Here is a 23,022-nt window from a genome sequence, read left to right on the forward strand (position 1 = left end):
TGTGGGTATTTTTATACTCAGTTGTTAAATTATGACTTTAATCTTAAAATATTACCCATATTTTCCAAAATAAATACAACTTTTATTCTCATAAAATATTTTTCTTAATGTGATAAAATGCAACTTTTCCTGGAAAAACATTTGTGTGAGTTTGTGTGTGTGCGGAACAGGGGACAATTTGCATAGTAAATCATACCGTTGCGAGATTAAAATTATATTTTTCTAATGTGTTACATGTGCGTGGGAAAGTTTGAACTCACCTGTTTTTTTTTGGGAGGGAGGGATTAACCTTTTTCATTTTGTTTTTCCTCCAAGTTTTTTTTTTTTTTGAAGATACTGTACAATACTTTTTCGGGGTTCAAGTCCCAGCCCCTCCTGTGTGGTGTTTGCATGTTCTCTGTGTGCGTTTGTGGATTTTCTCTGGCCAATCGGGTTTCCTCCCACATCCCCAAAACATGCATGGTGGGTTAATTGAAGACTCTAAATTGCCCATAGGTGTGAATGTGAGCGCGAATGGTTGTTTGTTTATGCTGTATGTGCGCTGCGATTGGGTGGCGACCAGCATAGGGTGTACCCCACCTCTTAACCAGAGTCAGCTGGGATAGGCTCCAGCATTTCCCACGACTGTAGTGAGGATAAGCGGTACAGAAGACGGATGAATGGATACTTTTTCTAAAAAATACAATATAAAACTTGAACTATTTTTTTTCCCAAGATAAAATGTTCTCCTGTACAATCTTGAGAAATATGGCTTGTTTCTTGTAAAAAAAAGGAAACATGAATTTTAAAAAAATATATTTTATTATTATTATTTTAAAAAAATCTTGAACATATAGATTTTTTTAATATGGCTATTTGTTTATTACTTCAATGCTGTAATGGGTTTTCTTGAAAAGAATCAGCCAAACTTTTAACACAAATAAAACATTTTGTCCTTTTTCAGCTCATAATAGACCTTGACCCATAAATATAAAATCTTGAAGACTCTTTTTCCTCAAAAGCAGCAACAACAACATGTAATATATGCAAAATCTTTTTGTTGACAAAAAAGTACTTGTTGAAAAAATTTTTTTTCTTGGAATTTCTTTTTCTTGGAAAGCAATTTTTTTTTTTTACCATTATCCCTCAGACTTCAACTCTATTTCTCACTATAAAAATTAATCACCCCCCCAAAAAATACTTTTTTTTTTTAAAGATACTTTTTAATTGTTCTTATTTTTTTTGTTTAATTTCACTTACTGATGCGCTTTACTTTTTGCTTTCCCATCTAACAGTCATAACGCTCCCTAGTTCAACATAAATACTTTGAGTCAATTGTGTCGAATATATGACACAAGGTTGTTCTTTTTCGCTTACGCAGGGCCCATAACCTGAACTCTTCGTTCTTTTACACGTCAGATTTCATGAAAAAAAGCAGTTGTTTCATCAAGTCTTGATGAAAGTGAGCGACACCACAGGATATTTCTTCATATTGCGTCACCTCCAATAACGTCAATAAGATTTCAATTTGGATTTTCTTGTGCTCATGTGCGCCTGCGTGGAGGTGTTGACATTCATTTTGCAAAACTAACTTTTATATCTTAATAAAATATCTTTATACATCAATGCCGTCAATGTTTGTGGCAGTACTTGTAAATATTTTGGTTTTGATTTCTTGCAAATGTGTAATAATAGCAGTGACTGTGTGAAATAGCAGCAGTGGAGTTTCTACTTTTTCTTTATTTATTTATTTTTGGGGGCGGGGGGCATTGAACTTCCCCCATGAAAGTGTCAGGAAGTCGTTTCACACCTTAGAGTTGTGTTAGTCGCACAAAGCAGTGGAAGAAAGGTAAGAGTTTCTTTCTCACTTTCTCATGATTAATAATTAAATCAAAGCACATCATTCTTTTGGTTGTGGGGGCAAAAGTACACTAAAGATTATTTTTGTTTTGTGGTCAAACATGTCTACATTATCTTGTATCGTGCATTTTCTCATTATTGATTTACTTTCTTTATGAAAATGTTTTTTTTAATTTTTCAACATTCCAAGGAGCACATATTTTTTTATTTTTTGAAGACATATTAAAAAATACACTAAATATACATTAAGTGTAATATCTTTTTGATATTTTTGGTGGTATTTGTCATGATTTTTATAAATAAAATAGATTTCAAAGATGAATAAAAATGGAAAATAAAATGTACTATTTTATAATAAAAATAATTGAGTTTGAATATAATGGGCTATAATCTGTGTCTCAAAATTCATTTTTTAAATGAATGAATTTCCCCATTAATAATCTACTTAAACCATATGGATAAAACACATCATTAAAAAAAATATATATAAATGTGCTTTTCCTGCTAAATGCAAAGTTTTCCAAGTGCATGTTTCCGTTCAACGGCCTCATTTTTTTGTATATATATTCTTGACCTTTTAATCGAGGATAATAATAAATACTTAATGAATGCAACAGTCAAAATGAAAAGTAAAGGCTGTCAAAACAAAACTTTCAGCGGACTATTACAGCTTTTGTAATTTCTCGACATGACGCAACACAGGCTTGAGCAACCATGTTTCACATTTCCACTGTCTTTAAATCAAATTCAAATGTACTTTATTTGATCAACGCTTTTAACAATTCAACATTTCCTGACTGACTCAAACTGTAATGCCAATGAAGTTGGGACCAGTCACTGTGATTTGCGCAATCGCACTCGCAAATCTGCACAGTCGAGCACGAAAATTCATGCGCATAAAATTTGTTATGAGTAGAAATACATAGATAATGAAAGATGTCATTTATTTTGTGTTAAACCAATTTTTTTTTTTTTTTACACGTAAGCATACAGTCTTTAACAACGAGCTTCTGCTCAGCCTACTTCTACTTCCTAGTTTACCTCACACCACCCCCCTCCGCTCCTAAAGGGGTACACTCATAAACAGAACACACACACGCAACTTTATATCTGCGGGCATGAGAGAGAGAGAGAGAGAGAGAGGAGAGAGAGAGAGAGAGAGGAGAGAGAGAGAGAGAGAGAGAGAGAGAGAGAGAGAGAGAGAGAGAGATGCCTGGAACAGCTTCCTAAAAAGGTGAGATGGGCAATAAAAAGCTTGTTCGGAACATTCCACAGATGAACAGGTTAATTGGAAACAGGGAATCTCATGATTGGGTATAATTTTTTTTAATCTTGTCTAGTGTATTTACTTGAGTATGAGTTGAAAACATTTTACAAATCATTGATTTTTGTGCTTCTATTTCCGTTCTAAACAATGTCCCAACTTCATTGTATATTTCAACAATTCAGTTAATTCCGTGGAATTTTGGTTCATCCTTAGCCCTTCGCATTCACACACAATTTAAACATTCTTTAAATTTATAATCCCCAAATAGCCATTTTTATGAGGGACAACGCCAATAAAAGGATACTTTGTTGTGCTATTGATGCTTGGTATATTGAGCCCAAGTGACCAAAAATGGTTTGGGGTTGTTTTTTTGTTTGTTTTTTTTCCATTTCTACCTCTAGAATGTCAGATCAAGGAGAGACTATGTTTGAGCCCTCGGGTTCCGATTTGTCTACTCAACTGCCGCCCCCACTGTACGATGAATCGATACAGCAGGAGCCGCCACCTTACCCCCAAGACGTGATAGAGGACGGCGAGCCCAAAGATGAAACGACAGGAGCCGAAGGGGACATGGAAGGAGACGAGTCCGCCCCCGAGACCAAATCGGAGGGTCAGGCGGAGGACGTCCCGCTGGCCGAGACGTCGGCTTTCGAAGACAAGACGGTCAGGAGGGCCTTTGTTCGTAAGGTTGGTTGACGCCTGGAACGGCACCAATGACAAAAAGTCGCAAAATTGGTCACAACAATAGCTTGAACCTTCACTTATTGCACCTTTTCTTTTACTATTTCTTCCCCCCGCCGCCAAAAAATATTCCAAGATTCCAAAATTTTTTTCCTGTAAAATTATTTCATGATTTAAACACTTCATTTGTATTCGCTTCAATTTGTAAGTTTTCTCTTGCATTATTTACTTTCCTTTTTGTCATCGTTGTAAGACTTTCTGAAAAAAAAAAAAAAATAGACCTTCATTCTCTGAATATTAAAATGCTCTCTCATAAAACACTCTCACTTTACCGTTGCATTTGCTAAGACATCAAGTTCAGTGGTTTGATGTAGTGTCTGGGCACCCCCCCCGCAGGTTTTCTGTATCCTGACGCTGCAGCTGGTGTTCACGTTCAGTGTGGTGTGCGTGTTCACCTTCTCCACTGTTGTGAGGAAGGCGGTGCAGAAGAACATTTGGATCTACGTCAGCTCCTTCATCATCTTTGTCCTGGTCAGCATCCCGCTCAACTTCGCAAAGTCCCTCCGGCGGAAATTCCCCTGGAACATCATCGGTCTGGTGGGTTCCTCTCTATGCCTCAAATGGTATACTGTTATGGGGTTCTTCATGGAACACTTCTATTTTGTTTTCTCTTTGACTGTCTCTCACAAGTCCATGGCTCCCTGGAAGTAATAAAAATGTCAGTACAGACATTAAGTGTGCAGTTCTAGAGCAGGGTTAAGTTTCAAACCTGGGTTAAGCTTTTAAACAAGGGTTTCAAATTATGCTATCCAGCCAGTGTTAGGTTTTCTTAGAGTTTCAAGACAGGGTTAAGGTTTCAAGTTAAGGTTTCAAGAGAGGGTTAGGTTTTAATGTCCTGTTTCAAAGCAGGATTCAGTTTTCAAATTATGGTTTTTTAAGTAAGGGTTTCAAAAGTGACTTGGGATTTTCAACAAGGGCTAGGTTTTCAAAGTTGGGTTTCAAGCATGACTTTGAGGTTCAAGCTAAGGTGAGGGTGACAAAGTATGGTTTCAAACCAGACTTCAAGTTTCAAACTAGTGTTTGAAAACAGTGTTGGACTTTCAAATTAGGCTTTCATGGAAGGGTTAGGCTTTCAAGGTGGAAGTCTTAAAACCAGGTCAAATTTTAAAATGGGGGTTAGAATTTGGTGCTTTTTATTAGGGTTTTAAGGCACCGTAACTTTATAAAACTAAGGTACGGATTTGAAATGACGATTTCAATTTGGTTTTAAACCAAGGTTAGTGTTTGCATGTCAATGTTTGAAGCCTGGGTTAATGTATTAAACAAAGGTGAAGGTTTCAAGGCAGATTTAGGTTTGAAGGTAGAGTTTCAGGCCAATATTAATTTTTTCTTTTTTTTTTTACATTCTCAGGCCATTGTGACGTTGAGCCTCTCATACGTGGTGGGTGCCATGGCCTCCTACCATGACACCCGTGCCGTGATCATTGCCATGGCAACCACCTTGGCCGTCTCCCTCACCATCATCGCCTTCTCGGCACAGGTCAGGTTTGACCAGGGACTTGACGAGTTCTATGAATACCACCCTGTTAACCTGTTGATTACGCCGCGTGCATGCAGACCCGCTACGATTTCTCCTGCTGTTATGGCCTTCTGCTCATCATGGTGGTGGACTTGGTGATGTTCTGTGTGTTTAGCAGCTTCTACTACGTGTACATCACTCAAGTTTGTTACGGCTGTTTGGGGGCCCTGCTGTACTCTGTGGTAAGAATACTCATGACTTGTTGCAACATGCAGTGCAGTATATGTGAAAATGGGGTTTCAAGAAGTTGCTCAGAAAAAAAATATCAGCTCTACATTACTTTGCTCAGTCACAATTTCAAGTTAGGTTATGGTTTTAAGTAAGGGTTAGGTTTCCCACAGTTGTGATGGTTTGAAGTTAAGGTTTCAAGCCTGGATGAAGGTGTCAATGTAGAACTTTAAGACTGGGTTAGTGTTTTAAAATAGGCATTCAAAGTGTTAGTGTATCGGATGAGGTTTTGAGATTCTTTTAAATTCAACATTCTTGCCAAGATTAGTTTCAATGGGGATGTTTATTTTTCAAGTATTTTTTTTTTTAATTGGTGTTCAATTTTGCATTACCAACCTAGGTTCTAGACACAGTTATTGTTCCAAGCCAGCATCGGGTTTTCAAATTCAGGTTTCAAGTCGAGGTTAAAGCTTTGTTTGGGTTTCAAGTTTTGGGTTTTCAAATTCCACAGAGGCTAAGGTTTCCAAATTTCGGCATACGTAGTAAGTAGGGTCTCAAACCTGTACTAGGATGTAAAGAATGTCATCTCCCTGCGGTGCTCCCATGTCAGTTCCTGATGGCCGACTGCCAGTTGATGATGGGCATGCTGAGCTACCGCCTAGACCCCGAGGAGTATGTGACTGCGGCACTCACGATTTACCTGGACATCATGCTCATCTTCATCTACCTGATGAGCAGAAACTGAAACGCACGCAAAAACCACCACCACCACCTTCCCATGGCTTTCAGTCTCTCGTGTCCAGCTTCATTTGACATTTGTGGCTGTGAAGAATGAGCAGGTGTTCAATTGCTCATCAAGGTTCCTGAAATGAGTAAAAAGGGACCAAGAACATCCAACGAAAAATCATTCAAGCTTTTATCTTATATGTCAACAAATGTTCAATATTTTGATTAATACAATACGTTTAAGGGTTTCCAAACTACACTTTCAAACTTGTGGAAAGGATTCAAACTAGGTTCAGTGTTTCAACAAAGGAATAGTAGTTCAAAGTCAGTTTTCCAGACTGGGGGTCATGTTTTCAAGAGAGCATTTCAACCTCCGATGACGAATTCAGATAAGGTTTGAAGATTGAGTTAAGAGTTCAAATTAAGCTTTCCAAGTCACAATTCCAGTCTGGCTCAGCGTTTCAAACTAGAGTTAGGATTTTAAATAATTTTTAAGAAAGGCTTATAATTACCAAATTTGTCCAAGATTGGGATAAGGTTTCAAACTAGGATTAAGCATTCAAGTAAAGGTTTTCTGCTAGGGTCAGGAATTCAAATTGGGGTTTCAAGATGCTTTAAGAATTTCAAGTTGGGCTTTCAAGCCTGCATTTGGGTTTCTGACTAGGGTTAAAGTTTCAAGATGGGGTTTTAATGTCAGGTTTCCAGTTCGGCTCAGGGATTCAAACTAGGGTGATGGTTTCAAATGACGGTTTCAAGATAGGAGCTGGGAATGTTTTGAGCCCAAGTTATGACTTCTAGTTAGGGTTTCTTACGGGTCAGGTTTCAAGCCTGGGTCAGAGTTTAAAATAAAGGTTTGAAGCTGGGGTTGGGAAGGTTTCCACCTTTGATTAAAATCAAGAATTTAAGTTAGGGGTTGAAGCTGCTTTTAGGGTTTCAAATTCAGGTTGCCATTCTAGCTCATGGTTTCAAACTAGGGAAAGGTTTTGAAATTAAGGTTTCAAACTATGATTAAGGTTTCAAATTACCATTTTAGGACTAACCTGGCGTTTCCAACTCAGGTTTCAAGTCTGAGTTACGACTTACAAGTAGGATGAGGGTTTCACAAGAATTAGGGAGTCAAATGGTCAATTTCGTAAATCCACACAATAAATTGTCACAATCCCCACAAGAGAGTTTATCTACAAAAGTCTACAGAACTGTTTTCAAATGCAAGTTTTTTTTCAGTTATTAAAAAAAATAAAAATCAATAAATAAATCATTTACAAAGTTTTCCCAGCTTTAATATGTACTAATATGTATTACTGATATATTTTGGATGATAACAGTTGAATTTATTGCAACATTCCTTCATTTGAGGCACATTAATAATCAGTAAAAAGTTCCAAAACACCATCACACTGTTCCATAAAGACACATTCGCATAAATGTTGAGGTCACCATAAGGAGGTGTAGTTGAAGTGTACACGCAGCAGGTAGCGCATGCGGGTCTGAGCCGGGTTGTACACAATGAACTCGTTGTACAGCAGCGAATAATTGCCACCCGTGGACGACCCGGCCGTCTTCAGGGTCCTCTTAACCCCGGGACCCATCGGGACCATCATGTCGTTACTGAAAACATAAATAAATAAATTAATTAATTAAAAAAATAAAAAAAAAATAAAAAATGAATGAACGTCCATTTCTCAGGAATGGCCATCGTGTCCCCAGATCAAATTGACCCAGGGAAATTATTGCTGTTCCTGAAAAATGAATGTAACAGAGGGTTTCAAAAGATAATTACTGTTTTACTGGGTCAAACTGACGAGTAACATTACGTTATTGCTGTTCCCGACAAATTAAAGTAAAAGGAGGCTTGACCAAACCCTGTGCCAAACTGGCCCAGGAATATGCGGTGCCTTGTGAAAGTATTCAGCCCTCTCGAACTTTTCAAACTTTTGCCACATTTCAGAGTTCAAATATAAAGATATAAAATTAAAATTTGTCAAGAATCAACAAGTGGGACACAATCATGAGTAGAACGAAATGTATTGGATATTTTAAAGTTTTTTAACAAGTAAAAAGCTGAAAAGTGGCGCGCAATATTATTTGGCCCCCTCTCATTAATACTTTGTAGCGCCCCGTTTTGCTGCAATTACAGCTGCAAGTAGCTTGGGGTATGTCTCTATCAGTTTTGAACATCGAGAGAGTGAAATTCTTGCCCATTCTTCCTTGCAAAACAGCTAAAGATCAGTGAGATTGGATGGAGAGCGTTTGTGAACAGCAGTCTTCAACTCTGCCCACATATTCTCGATCGGATATAGGTCTGGACTTTGACTTGGCCATTCTAACACCTGGATGTTTATTTGTGAATCATTCCATTGTAGATTTTGCTTTATGTTTTGTATCATTGTCCTGTGGGAAGATAAATCTCCATCCCAGTCTCAAGTCTTGTGCGGACTCCAACAGGTTTCTTCCAGAATGGTCCTGTATTTGGCTCCATTCATCTTCCCATCAATTTGAACGATCTTTCCTGTCCCTACTGAAGAAAAGCAGGCCCAAACCATGAGGCTGCCGCCACCATGTTTGACAGTGGGGATGGTGTGTTCAGGGTGATGAGCTGTGTTCCTTTTACGCCAAACATATCATTTTGCATTGTGGGCAAAAAGTTGGATCTTAGTTTCATCTGACCAGAGCATCGTCTTCCACATGTTTGGTGTGTCTCTCAGGTGGCTTGTGGCAAACTTTAAATGAGACTTTGTATGGATATCTTTGAGAAATGTCTTTCTTCTTGCCACTCTTCCATAAAGGCCAGATTTGTGCAGTGTATGACTGATTGTTGTCCAAACACAAACTCTCCCACCTCAGCTGTAGATCTCTGCAATCCATGCACAGTGATCATGGGCCTTCTTGGCTGCATCTCTGATCAGTCTTCTCCTTGTTCAAGGTGAAACTTTAGAGGGACGCCTGGGTCTTGGTAGATTTGCAGTGGTCTGATACTCCTTCCATTACAATATGATTGCTTGCACAGTGCTCCTTGAGATGTTTAAAGCTTGGGAAATCTTTTTGTATCCAAATCCGGCTTTAAACCTCTCCACTAAAGTATTTCGGACCTGCCTGGCGTGTTCCTTGGTCTTTATGAAGCTCTCTGCACTTTAAACAGAACCCTGGGACTATCACAGAGCAGGTGCATTTATACGGAGACTTGATTACACACAGGTGGATACTATTTATCATCATCAGTCAACATTGGATCATTCAGAGATCCTCATTGAATTTCTGGAGTGAGTTTGCTGCACTGAAAGTAAAGGGGCCGAATGATATTGCACGCCCCACTTTTCATTTTTTTTGTTAAAAATGTATAAAATATCCAAGAAATCTTATTTAATTGTTTATTTATATTTGAAGCCTTAAATGTGGCGAATGGTTGAAAAACTTCAAGGGGGCCAAATACTTTCACAAGCCACTGTAACTGAATGCTGCAGATGGTTAATTGAACATAATTTCTATTACTATTGACTGGTTAATAAATGGACATAACAGTAAGGTGAACATGCCAAAGGTCAAATTGACCCAAAAGCATACTGTATAGTGGCTGCTATTAGGCATTTAACACCTCCCCATTTATCTCACTAAATATATTTCCAAAGGTGCCATTGAGCAGAAAGTTTCACCAGATGTTGGGAACAACAAAAGGAATCGACACATACAAATAAGCGCAGAAATTAAGTTGTGTGTAATAATGTGAAATGACACAGGCAAAAGGTATTGAGCATATTAGGGAAGGTGAAAAAAGGCAGTGGAAAACCAAAACAACACCTATAAGATATCAATAGTCAAACAGCAACAGCCCCATGTCAGTCCAAATGAAGATCGGCTGATTCAGTTCTAATTGATGGTTGACAAAAATGACTCATTGCCAAGGTTTGATTTGAGTTCAGACACACAATGGGTCAGAGAGCTGTCTCAAAACCATCCCAAACTAATTATTGCAAAACATAACAATGGCATTGGTTATATCTAAGTTGTTGGGCCCACAATACATGAGTGGAAACCCAACCATACCACCATAATTGTGCCTCATTCAGGTGCTCTTCATAAGATTAGTGGAGCGCAAAGAATAATCGGGAGTTGTCTCAGAATCAAGGACCACCAATGGAGAGCTCTAAAAAGACCTAGAATTAGCTGGTACTGTTGTCACAAGGAAAACAGTGAGTAATTAAATCCGCCACCAAGGCCTGGATGCACACTCATCGCGCGAGACTCCATTGCTGAAAAAAAGCTAAGCTCATTTATTTGTATGGCACATTTCATACATAAGGTAACAAAGGTAAGGTTTACATGATTAGAAGAATTTAAAAATAAAGACATAAAACATAAAAAAAATAAGGGCATACAGTGCAAAAAATATTTAAAGATGGAAATACTCTAAAAAGCATGAGAGAAAAGAAGAACCTTTAACCTGGATTTAAAATCATTCACATTTGGAGCTGACGCCACTTCTGTTGCCAACTTATTTCATTTGTGTGAGGCATAATATCTAAATGCTGCTGGTTTTCATGTTTGCTTTGGACTCTGTGTTTAACTATTTGACCGGAGTCTGTCGATCTCAGAGCCCTACTGAATTTATATTCCATTAGCATTTCTCTCATGTATTCAGGACCTAAACCATTTGGTGATTTATGGACCAGTAGCAGAACTTTAAAATCTCTTCGAAAGCTGACTGGGAGCCAGTGTAAGGAGTCTAGAATTGGAGTTCTGGTGAGAAACCAGAGATGCAGCATTCTGAATGAGCTGCAGCTGTTTAATGCTCTTTTGAGTCCACTCAGAAGACCATTACAATAGTCAAGTCTTCTTGAGATAAAAGCATGGAGGAGCTTTTCCTGGTCTGCTTCACACATGCAAGCCTTCACTCTGGACGTGCTCTTCAGATGGTAAAGAGCAGTTTTAGTAAGTGATTTAATATGACAGTTGAAAGTCAGTTCGGAATCTATCAGAACACCAAGGTTTCAGACTTGGTCTTTGTTTTTTAAAGGCAGAGAGTCCAGGTGTTTACTAACAATAATTCTCTTTTCTTTATTGCAAAAAAGCAATTGTCGTCGTTTTGTTTTGATTTAGTTGAAAAATTTTTTGGCTCATTCAATTATTTATCTGCTTTAGACAGTGGCACAATACCTCAATTGAACTGTAGTCATCTGGAGACACTGCTAAATATAACTGTGTGTCATCTGCATAGCTATCAAAATTAAAGTTCTGAAGAATTTGTAGCATGTACACGCTGAACAGGAGGGGTCCAAGAACTGACCCTTGAGGGACATGGAGCATTGAAAATGACTACTCACAGAGTGACAAAATTCTGGGGATCGGGTCCGGTTTGCCCGATGCCTTTTGTACTGTGTTTGCCCACTGGAAGGTTGTTGGCATTATAGTCTGCATCCAGGAGCTCGTTACTGTCTCCCAGGGCGACCTGCACATACAAACATCAGTGACCATTTGAACAAATGCAGAAACAAGAGGCTCGGCCATGTAAGCTTGATACCTCGCAAAGCAGCAGCAATCCGACTTGGTTGTGGTTCCTGGCAAAACAGTAGTTGGCGCTCTTGGAAGACATGTCGGCGAAGTAGATGCCCTTGCCAAACTGCAACATTGAAAACAGTTTTAAAAGAAGACTCTCCCCAAAATTCACATGTACAATAAACCCTCCAATGTGAAGTAATATTATTATTATATATATTTTGGACATTAATTGAAAAAAAAAGAATATTTTTGAAATCCAAGCAAAATCTGGATGTGTGCCAGCTTTCACAGCCAAACGCGGAAGAAACATCCTTGACTCCGACTCTGACATCGCCGGTGCCGAGTATTACCGACAATTTGTTCTAGCTAAGCCAAGATGCCGACGTGTTGTGCAACAAAACTGAGAAAACGCACCCAAATTTCTTCTTCTTTAACCTCCCATGGAGTTAACCTGAGAGGATAAAGCTGTGGCTGTCACAGTTGAGGCTCGTTCACCAGCAGGGGAAATTTGCACGCATCTAATCATTACTGGTTATTAGCTGCTAAGTTATAGTCACTCGTGCTAATACTGTATAAGCAACAACATATTTTATGAGGCAGCAAGGTGGCGCAGCTGTTAAATCCCGGACATCCGTGTGTGGAGTTGGCATGGTCTCCCGTGTCAGCATGTGTGTAAACTTGCCTCCTGCCCGTTGACAGCTGGGATAGGCTCCAGCATTCCTGCCACTATCGTGCAGCTAAGAAAATGGATGGATGGATATATATCTGTAAGCACACAATGGTTCCAGGTTCCTATTTACGGCGATGCGCGCATGCAAACCCCCCTGTGCCCCTCCCACCATACCCGCCGCGGTTGAACGCTAGAAGCAGAGTGCTTGAAAGTACAACTTGAGGAACAAAAAAAGAAAGTCTGGCCACGCCTGCTGTATATTCTCTACATCGAAACCAACTCCTCAGAAAAGCATCAAATCTCATGGTCCATTTCATGGGACTGTTATTGTTCAGCGCCACGTCCCTCCCAACACGTCGACTTCCGCCTGTGTGTATTCTGGCTCAAACGCTTGAACTTTGTCCATTGTTATTTTTCTTTTGTTCGCTCAATGGCGGCAGTAGTAATAGCATTGACTCGTTGCTATACTCGCTTTGTTGGCTCTGAGCATACAAGAGTTTCTGGTTACTATTTACGGCGATCCGTAAGGGATACGGTCTAATACGCTCGCGACCCCAGTGAGGATAAGGGGAATGGATGATGAACGAATGAACTACTGAAATACTCCTGAAATACCGCAGAACAAAATTAGAACTTAATGCTTAATATCAAAAACACTACAAAAGAAAAAAACATGACTAACAAAATACTGCAAATGAAATAAACCAATAAACATAAAATAATGCAGTGTATATATAACACAAAATCAAAATTTATACATAAATACAAATATGTAAAATACAAATGTATACACATTTGAAATATTTTACATAAAAGAAAAAATAAATAAATTATAAAAAAAATCATCCATAACAAAATTGCAATTCTAATCCACAGTATGCATGGGAAAAAAATACTTATGAAATTATTCAATTACATTTTTTTATGTTAACTTGTATAAGGTTATAGGTTAAATCAGTTATAAAAGATTAAGTGCAGATATAACATGCTTAACACTTATATACAGCTGAACTGCATTTAACACATGTACTGCAAAAGTTTAAAAATGCAATTGTAAGCCCTTTGTAAAATTATGCTCTTTGAACATTAAATGAAGGCTCAGTAAAGGAATTTTTATGATTTTTTTCTTAATACATAAAATATGACATTAAATATGTTTAAAAGTAAGTTCTGAAGATGGAAAAACTGGGAACAATTTAATACTTAATTTGAGATATAGCATTAAACTCCACCATTTTTCCACCATGTCAGTTGTTTGGATTCGTTGGGCAAGGAAAACCAGTACAATGTGAAGTTAGCCATCACACTATGTCTTCGATAAAAAAAAATACAATACATCTTCAGCAAAGAGTAATATGTTTTGTGTCATTTGGGCTACAGTGTTTCTGCTACCTCGCCTACTCATTTGATTCACTGATTCTTTCATATACCACTAAAGGGAACCCACATACAGCATGTAGGATTACTGTCCTAGATGTTATTTCTTCCTTCATCATTTCCATAAAAGCTTTAGTGGAGGTTTGTGCTCAACATAATTTTTCCTACCATGTAACCGGTGACAGGGGCTTCAGGTGGCGCCACTCTGAGCCCTTGGCTGAGGATGCCCACCCAGTTGGAGAGACGGGACCCGTGCCAAAGCAGCATCCTGGCAGAAATAAAAGACATTTATGGTTGTAGACGGCCATTTGGTTATACCACCCGTTAGTCTATTCGGACCTGTTGTGAATATGCGACAGGAAGTGGCCGCTTTCGCCATCGCGATCCACAGCAAAGACGTCCATCACGGTCATGGTGTAGTCGCAGTGCGTGGCGGCGTGAGTGGACTGCAGGTACTTTTCGATCACCTTCACATGGAAAATGTCAAAAACATCAATGACAAACCAGTGGAAATGTATTCCAAGTCAAAATGCGGACCTTGTATTCTTGGCTGACGGGGTCCAGGGGCTCTAGGAGGCAGTTGAGAGAACGGTAATGGCGATCTAGAGGATGCTCGTCGTGGTCCTCACTACTGCTCTCAACCATTTTTACCGCAATCTGGATGTCCCTAAGCGCCTGAGCATGATATATCAAAAAGGGAGCTTCATGAACTTTGAATACAGATGCAAAGGATATATAGGAGATGTGATGGTATAAATATGGCCTATGGTACATTTGGACTGTACCAACTGATTGCGATAATGCCACAATTCATACTGTATTTGTATCTATCTCAGAGTGAAAAAGGCTTCAAGGAAATCTGACTAGTTTCTGCCTGCCAGTAGAATTTTAACTAGTTCCGAGCTAGTTAAAAAAAACTTGAGTCCATATCGAAAAAGTCACTATCTTTCCTAATTTCCTGAATGCTCGGAAATTACCGGGAAAATGCCAGACGCGGGAGATGTCGGGATTGCGTTGTTTTGCGCCAGAATCTGAGTCTAGTCAGAGGATTTTGAGTATCGGCTTATCCAAATCTGATACGATATGATTCCTTCCATAGTCAACAATACAGTTACAATGCAGTACAATATTTACATGCACGTGCCTTTAATTAAATGTGTAATGACTAGGCCATGCAGCTGCATAGTTGGCTGCTTTGTGCTCTACCCCATTCATCTCCAAACAACACGTTTCCCTCAACATATTCAAACCATGGGTCATAAGATTGCTTGTACAAAACAATTCATACTCGTTAAGACTTTTATTTGAAGACAATCCATTTATTATACAACTTTTGTGGACATGCTTTCCGGAACCTGAGGTGCCACAGTGACTCCCCCACAACTTGATAAGCCATTTTTTTCCAAGCTGCTGTGTGAGACAATCACTAGAAGACGCCTAATTGACCTAAACCTAATTAGCAGCTTCCCGTCAAATCTAGATTCCCATCATCAAAAAGACTCCTTTCCTTCTTTTGAAGATAGTGACTAAAAACTGGGATTCTCTCACCGAGAACTCCAAACTGGGCCAAATTGACAACAGAACACAAATACAGCAATTCACTATTTGCTTACTGTAAGTTCAAACATGCACCCAAGGACCTACACACTGGGGTTTGAGAGTACTGCAACCTGGAATAATTGTTTTTGACTGAAGATAAAATATTCACTGCAGTTGGCCAGTCACCAGGTCAGTGTGTACCCCACGTCTCGCTCAGATAGCAGTCGATTGAATATGGATAATTTAATCTCCAAAAGGGGGCCGGGGCAAAAAAATCTTTGAGAACCACTACTGTAGTTAAGACTATGTGTTTCCCTATAGACTCCTATTTGACGTTAATGAGACTTGTTATCGAGGACTTGTATTTCATAAAATGCAGCAAGCTTTAAATTACAACACTGATAGGTTTGTTGTTGCTTTTTGTAAATTTTAAATATGTGTGTGAGTGTATAATGTCACTGCACAGGTGTCACTGCTTTGACAAATTTATTTTTTTAATAAATTACAGACACCAATAAATGCTACATCACAATACTTTTTTTTAACCTTTTTAAAGACCACTGATCAAATTAAAGTTCTTATTGATTAAATGTGATTGCAAACATGCACTTTTAAAGAACTGTCAAAACATGATTAATCGGACTCTGAACTCAAAACATTACCTCTAACAACTCAATCTTCTTTTTCAGCTCATCTTCCGTCCGAATGAGAGGTGGTGTTTTTAGTCTTGAGGGAGATAAAAGAATAAATGTTGAAAAGAAAACTATGTTATTACAATAAAGTTTATTATTTGTATTCTTCGCACCCAAAGTCATGCGGGATGCGCGTGTAGAACTGGTTGCAGGCTTCCACCAGCTCACGGGTACCATCTTTCCTCTTCAGACACGCTTCAATCCTATTGAGAGCTGTGTAACCGGCACTGATTTGCTCCAAGGTAAGCTTGCCTACAGTAGAACACAAAAGAGTAAAATAAGCAAACATTGAGATTTAAAAAAACAGTAGCGTATGTGGAAATTCTTCATAAATATCCATCCATCCATTGTCTGCACCACTTTTCCTGGCAGGCGTGCTGGATCTTGGACTGGAGAGGTGAGGTACACCCAGAACTGGTCGCCAGCCAATTGTAGAGCATATAGAAATAAACAACCATTTGCACTTGCACTCACACCATTGGCCAATTTAGAGTCTTCAGTCAACTTCCAATGCACATTTATGGGATGTGCAAGGAAACGCAAGTACCCGGAGAAAACCCCTGGTGGGAGAACATGCAAACCCCGCACAGGTGAGATCGGACTCTCAGAACTGTGAGTCAGATGTGTTAACAAGTCACCAAAGACACGAATAATAAATGCCACAGACTGTATGTGGATTTAAATGCGAGCAATAGCAAGAATAGCGTTGTATGTGTGTCAAACGCACTTAGAATGTGCATGTGCAATTGTTTTGGACTGACCAAGAGGAGCCTTGCGAGTGTCAAACTTCATCTCCAGCACCACCTCTTCCATGGCTTTGATGTCACAGATGAGCTCCAGCAGAGACTGGACCTTCTTATTCAGCTTGGAGGTCTTGCTTGGCGCTTTGGCGACTGCCAGGGTCTCCTTCTCCTCCTGCATTGAGGAAAATAAATAGCGAGGAAAGATTTGACAAGCATGACGGTGCTTGTATTCATTGAATCTTGTGGTGCAGATTAATATTGGAAACAAGATTTTAAAATGTAAAAAATCAAAATGAGGAGAGAGGATGAAATGGAAACAAATAAAAAAGTTCTTTTTAAAAATAAGGAAAGGGGACAACGGGTAAAATGAGTAAGATGAGAAAAAGGGGATTTTAAAGAAGAAAGGAATTTAAAAGTGACAAAGCATTAGGATAAAAGTTAGGAAAAATAATGAAAAAAATCAAATGAAAAAGGTAAAAAAACTACAGAAATGCAATGTAAAACCACTTGAAAGAGAGACAAAAAATATATATACTTTTGAACTTGAGCTGTAGTCCATGTAGACCATGTCGTACTTTCCAGCCACCTTTTCAAAGCCTGCTCTGTGTTCCCACTCATTTTTGGTCTTGTCAAAGAACCTGAAGACAAAAACAAAACAAAAAAAACAAAAACGATTAAAAATACAAAATGCCATCTGATGCAAAGTCAAAACAAGTCGGCCATTGTCTCACTTCTTTTTGAAGATATCTTTGGCCTTGAGCAGATCTCCACCGCAGGATGTCAGGCTTGACTGACCCACTTTTCCCACTGAAAAATAACAAAAACTCTGTAAATGTCCACACCCCCACAAAAACGAGCCTCTATGCCATCACACCACCAGGCACTCACCTCTGCCCCACCTCATCCACACACTAAACACCTTGGCCGAGTCATCCTCAAGCAGCTGAATTAGGTAATATTTGTTGTTGTTGAACTGAAGGTTGGTCTACAGAAGCAAACTAAAATTAAATAAAAGCCGATTTGGATGGACATATGTTGAGCTTCAAACAAGTCCATAAAGCAATTTACTTGGTTCATCATCACATCATAAACGTCCGCTCCTTCGCTGTAAACGTGAGCCTGTCCGGAAGACACAAACATGGTGACACAAGACAGCCTGCATGTAGTAAACGCAATCCAAACCCTTCCCAGAATAAAATTTAAGCGTCTTTTATGACAGCACTGGTACCTTCCCAAGCTTAGCTTTGCATTCCGTGTCCACTGGAGCTTTTCCCTTCATGACCACAGTCTTCACGACTTCTGGAGGGAGAATGAAACACATCTTTGATTTGAATATCCCTGCGGCAAGTGTAAAAATCCAACTCACCATTTATTTCACACGGTAGATGTGAAATATGAAACTCAAATAAATGCACTTTTGATGCTTTATGTTCACGGCATGCATCTGAATCAAACATAGCATTGAATTCACACATGCATGCCAGGTTTGAACCAAATGTCCCCTCCACTTAATGATGTGAGCATAAAACGCGTCTATTTATATACATGAACACCAGGCGTGCAAATCATACGTACTTCTGATTTCATACCTGAATGCCAGCTATGTGAATCCAACATATTTTGGATTTCATACGAGCATAACAGGTGCAGGAATCAAATGCACAAGTACCGTAATTTATCATATATAATGTGCCAAATTTTCCAAAAGTATTTTCAAAAAGTCAATAGAGTGCATTATATTTAGGTATAGATGAAATATAAAAAGAAAATCACATTGTATAGTTGTATACAGGTACATAGGGTGGTTAAAAAAAGGTGTACATTTACATTTTAATATATTTGATGTCTTATGTTACACGTTTATATTTATTACAGTAAGAGAGATTCATGACCTGCTCGTGGGATTTTGCTATTTTACGATCTTCAGACTCAGCGTCATTCCGCCCGAAAAAAACAATATTCAACATTAATTACAGCCACAGGTTCAAATCTGTATGAAAGTATTCCTCCGTCTTCCCGATCAACTGATACTGCTATGTCTTCATCAGATGAGGATAAATCCGAGAAATCAACGCTGAGCATTATGGTGTCCCATGTAATCCAGCATTTGGAACGGCACGTAACACGTCACATACGCCCATGTACATCATGTGACTCGCGAAAATGGCAGCGACCCTGAAAATTCGTAATTGTCCACAAAAATTTTCTCAAAACACTATTAAATGAGAGAGGATTCAAAATAGGCTACATATTACATGGCCTATTGGTTACACTGTTCATACGAAGCACTGGATTTCTCCTTTAAACTACGATAAAAAATGTCAACTACAAGGGCTACTTATGCAGCCGCTTTTAAAAGAAAAGTGTCCTCTACTCCAAGTGGCGAAGCAATACCTCCATTCTAAGTTTCTGCCGATGACACCCACCCTGCGGAGGAAACTTAATTCATCTGTTTGTATCAGGGACCTTGTTCTTTTAGCAACAGCCCACAGGTTGTGATTATCGATGAGAGTAGGAATGTAGACTGACCGGTAAATTGAGAGTTTCTCCTTTCAGCTTAACTCCTTATTCATCACAACGGACCGATAAAAATTCCGCATCACTGCAGACACTTCATCTGCCTTTCAATCCCCCATTGCATTCTTCTCTCACTCGTAAACAAGACCCCAAGACAGTTGAACTCCTCCAGTTGAGAGGAACCAGATAGGGCGCCTAGGGCATCTGAATAGGATGACTCCTGGACACCTCTCTGGTGAGGTGTTCCAGGCATGTCCCTCTAAGAGGAGACCCCCCCAGGACACGGTGGAGAGACTATGTCTCTCAGCTGCCCTGTGACCACCTCGGGGTCCCCCCGAAGGACCTAGGTGAAGTGGTTGGGAAGAGGGAAGTCTGGACATGCCTGCTAAAGCTACTGACATTCTGACTCAACCTCGAATAAGTGGAAAAGAAGATTTTAGAGCTTTAATTTTAATACCATGGTATTTTTACTCATAGAGTCAGAACCTGATACTGTCCCACGCCTACTTCTTATGTGTGTGGCTAGCCATTCTTGGAGTGGGTTGTGGCTATGCAATTTATGTAGTCTTCTTTTCCTTTCGGCTTGTCCCAATTAGGGGTCGCCAAAGCGTGTCATCTTTTTCCATCTCACCCTATCTCCTGCATCTTCCTCTCTAACACCCACAGTCTTCATTTCCTCCCTCACAACATCCATCAACCTTTTCTTTGGTGTTCCTCTCACTCTTTTGCCTGGCAGGTCCATCCTCAGCACCCTTCTACTAATATACTCACTCCCTCGGCTCTGGACATGTCCAAACCATCGGAGTCTGCTTTCTCGAACCTTGTCTCCAAAGCATCCAACTTTGGCTGTCCCTCTAATGAGCTCATTTCTAGTCCTATGCAACCTGTTGACAACAAGCAAGAACCTCAGCATCTTCATTTCTGCTACCTCCAGTTCTGCTTCCTGTTGTTTCTTCAGAGCCACTGTCTCGAATCTGTACATCATGGCCGGCCTCGCCACTGTTTGATAGACTTTGCCCTTCATCCTAGCGGAGATTCTTCTGTCACATGGAACACCAAACACCTTAGCCAACTATTACACCCCGCTTGGACCTATTTCTTCACTTCCTTACCACACTCTCTATTGTTCTGTATTGTTGACCCCAAGTACTTGAAGTCATCCACCCTTCCTATCTCTTCTCCCTGGAGTTTCACTCTTCCCCCTTCGCCCCTCTCATTCACACACATATGTTCTGTTTTACTTCGGCTAATCTTGAGTCCTCTCCTTTCCAGTGGGTGCCCCCATCTTTGTAATTGTTTCTCCAACTGCTCCCTGCTTTCACTGCAGATCACAATATCATCTGTGAACATCATGGTCCAAAGGGAATCCAGTCTAACCTCCTCTGTCAGCCTATGCATTACTACCGCAAACAGGAAGGGGCTCAGAGCAGATCCCTGATGCAGTCCCACCTCCACCTTAAATTCTTCTGACACACATACGGCACATCTCAGTGCTGTTCTGCTGTCCTCATACATGTCCTGTACTATTCTAACATATTTCTCCACCACACCGGACTTGGGCATGCAGTACCACAGTTCCTCTGTTCGTACTCAGTCATGGGCTTTCTCTAGGTCTACAAAGACACAATGTAGCTCCTTCTGACTTTCTCTGTACTTTTCCACAAGCATCCTCAAGGCAAATAATGCATCTGTGGTACTCCTTCTAGGCATGAAACCATACTGTTGCTCACATATAATGTTTGTTTTGTTCACTTTAGTTCAATCGAGCATTTGTAAGTGAATCAGTGGCTGTGCCTATCTTTGCAAACTCGCCCAGGTGTGTGAATCCGAAGCACCTTTGCTCGGTGTCTCTTCCTTGAGTCTCTTGTCTGCGGTGCTGCTGGCCTGGCTCTTGCCTCGTTTCCGTTTCCCTTTGGACAACTGCTCCTCGCTATCCTCTGCTTCCTGTTTCACCACCACCGAATCCCCGTTGGGAGCACTTGGGTCTCCCCCGGTGTCATCAGAACTTTCTGGAAACATCATACAACAACCAGAGTCAATATTTTAAACTTTAGAGACTGTAGAGACTAGAAACACCCTCACCTGCTTTTAGCGTCTGCGAGCGGATCTTCCTTTTGTACTTAGTGACGGGGTTGACCTGGACCATCTTTTTCAGGTCCACCTGGTAAACTGACCCTGAACCCAAAATCAGGGATATGCTGGTCTTCCCTGAGGACAGGGCCGAGTCCAGCAGGGCACAGTCGGATGGAGAGTACGCCTCCCACTGGCCTTCATCACCCTGCCACTGCCATACTACCAACAGGCCACATAACACCTTAGTTAGCTGTATAAGGAATATTTTTTTATGCTAACAACTTAGCTCTGCAAGGAACAATTTTTATTTTTGGTACCTTTATGATATAGCCAGGCAAAGAACAATTTTCAGGTATATTAATTACTTACCTTTATATTTATGACCTGGCTGTAAAATCAACTATTTTTGGTAATCTGTGTACAATTGGATGAGGAAGCAATTTACGCACTTTCATGTCTTAGCCAGACAATTGATCATTTTTAGGCAGACAAGGAAACATTTTAGGTAACACAATGACTAAACTGGCCAGGAAATCACTTTTGATGCTTTTATGACATAGCCAGGCTGGGACCCACTTTGGTATTTTTATGAGAAAACTAGATATTGGACAATTTTAAGTCACTGAAGGTGTAGTGGTACACACCCCCGACAATGGTGCGGGCAGCATGAGACAAGATCCCCGCTCAGTATCACACATGTGCCCTGTGACTGACTGATGACCAAATCAGGGTGGAGTCCAACTTTCACCAGAAGTTAGCTGGGATGCACTGGCGTGATCCTTGTAAGGAGAAGTGGTTTGGAAAATGGATAGATGAACTATTTCAAATACCTTAAGCACATAATCAGGAAAAGAACCATTTTTGGTACCTTCATGGTTAAGCATGACCACTGAGTAGTAAAAGATTTTAGGTACTATTAATAGTTCAGTGGTAGACAATAAGACTGACAGTGCTCATTACTGAAATTTACTGGAGGTTATAAAATGATTGTATCTCAAGAGTTCTTATTTTATATCTTAATTTAAGTTTAAAATATTTTGGATGCTCTTAAAAACTAAATAATTATTTGTCTATGTGAGGCAGTTGTGAACTGACTCTCATTTACAATGCCAAACTGGCTTTAGACAATCTTTGAGTCACAGTTCTATTCCATACAAGTAGAATATCAATGAATCACAACGTCATAATTACAATAAACGTCATTAAGAGTGTCCGTTCATGTCGTACTATTTTGAACGCGTTGTCTTCACGTTCATTGTGTTCACGTTTAAAAAAAAAGTTAACACGAACACCAAGCGCTCCGCAGACATAACCACTTAAATAACAAAAAAAAAACCATCACATATTTAGATTATATCTGTAACATGTTAACGCCAGTCAAGGGTATTTTGTGGACCACGGCATTAATGGCAGCTAAAAAGCGAACACTCACCTTTCTCAGACTGGGTTTCTTCATTTTGTGGCAAAGTTCTGCTTTTTGCACTTCTTGCTGACCGCCGCATAACGGTTAGTAAAATGTATTATTATTAATCGCACAATATTAATTCCAAACTGCGGAGCATAAACAAAGCCCACTGAGTTAAAAAGTGGGCGGGAAACTTCCACTTCCTTGTTAGTCAGCCGGCGACACCATTGATAGTCAAAGAAAGACAGATGCT

At 39.7% G+C, this 23,022-nt stretch overlaps 2 protein-coding genes across 5 annotated transcripts; one reads left to right on the forward strand and one right to left on the reverse strand.

Annotated features, from left to right (window-relative positions):
- Positions 1-198: 198 nt before the first annotated feature.
- Positions 199-6,347, forward strand: si:ch211-284o19.8 (protein lifeguard 1). Of its 3 annotated transcripts, none has more exons than XM_061840020.1 (6): positions 199-1,828; positions 3,508-3,793; positions 4,184-4,384; positions 5,199-5,327; positions 5,482-5,548; positions 6,145-6,347. In XM_061840020.1, exons 2-6 carry the CDS (start codon positions 3,509-3,511, stop codon positions 6,345-6,347), a joined length of 885 nt encoding a protein of 294 aa, XP_061696004.1. In that variant the 5' UTR covers positions 199-1,828; position 3,508. The 3 variants fall into 3 exon arrangements, with proteins under 3 accessions (XP_061696004.1, XP_061696005.1, XP_061696003.1); XM_061840021.1 differs by having other exon boundaries at positions 5,485-5,548; XM_061840019.1 differs by having other exon boundaries at positions 210-1,828; positions 5,405-5,548; positions 6,145-6,279.
- On the reverse strand, positions 6,258-23,021 carry parp2 (poly (ADP-ribose) polymerase 2). 2 transcript variants are annotated; one of them, XM_061839969.1, is made up of 18 exons: positions 22,797-23,021; positions 21,374-21,583; positions 21,127-21,300; positions 18,003-18,073; positions 17,843-17,893; positions 17,663-17,759; positions 17,506-17,581; positions 17,310-17,412; positions 16,793-16,946; positions 16,145-16,283; positions 16,002-16,065; positions 14,338-14,475; positions 14,140-14,267; positions 13,969-14,068; positions 11,776-11,874; positions 11,579-11,703; positions 7,698-7,868; positions 6,258-6,397 (listed from the first exon to the last, which is right to left on the reverse strand). In XM_061839969.1, exons 1-18 carry the CDS (start codon positions 22,864-22,866, stop codon positions 6,340-6,342), a joined length of 2,028 nt encoding a protein of 675 aa, XP_061695953.1. In that variant the 5' UTR covers positions 22,867-23,021; the 3' UTR covers positions 6,258-6,339. The 2 variants fall into 2 exon arrangements, with proteins under 2 accessions (XP_061695953.1, XP_061695954.1); XM_061839970.1 differs by lacking the exon at positions 6,258-6,397 and having other exon boundaries at positions 7,538-7,868.
- Between the last annotated feature and the right edge of the window lies 1 nt (position 23,022).

Source organism: Syngnathoides biaculeatus, chromosome 13 (assembly GCF_019802595.1).
Source record: "Syngnathoides biaculeatus isolate LvHL_M chromosome 13, ASM1980259v1, whole genome shotgun sequence".
NCBI classification, from domain to species: domain Eukaryota; kingdom Metazoa; phylum Chordata; class Actinopteri; order Syngnathiformes; family Syngnathidae; genus Syngnathoides; species Syngnathoides biaculeatus.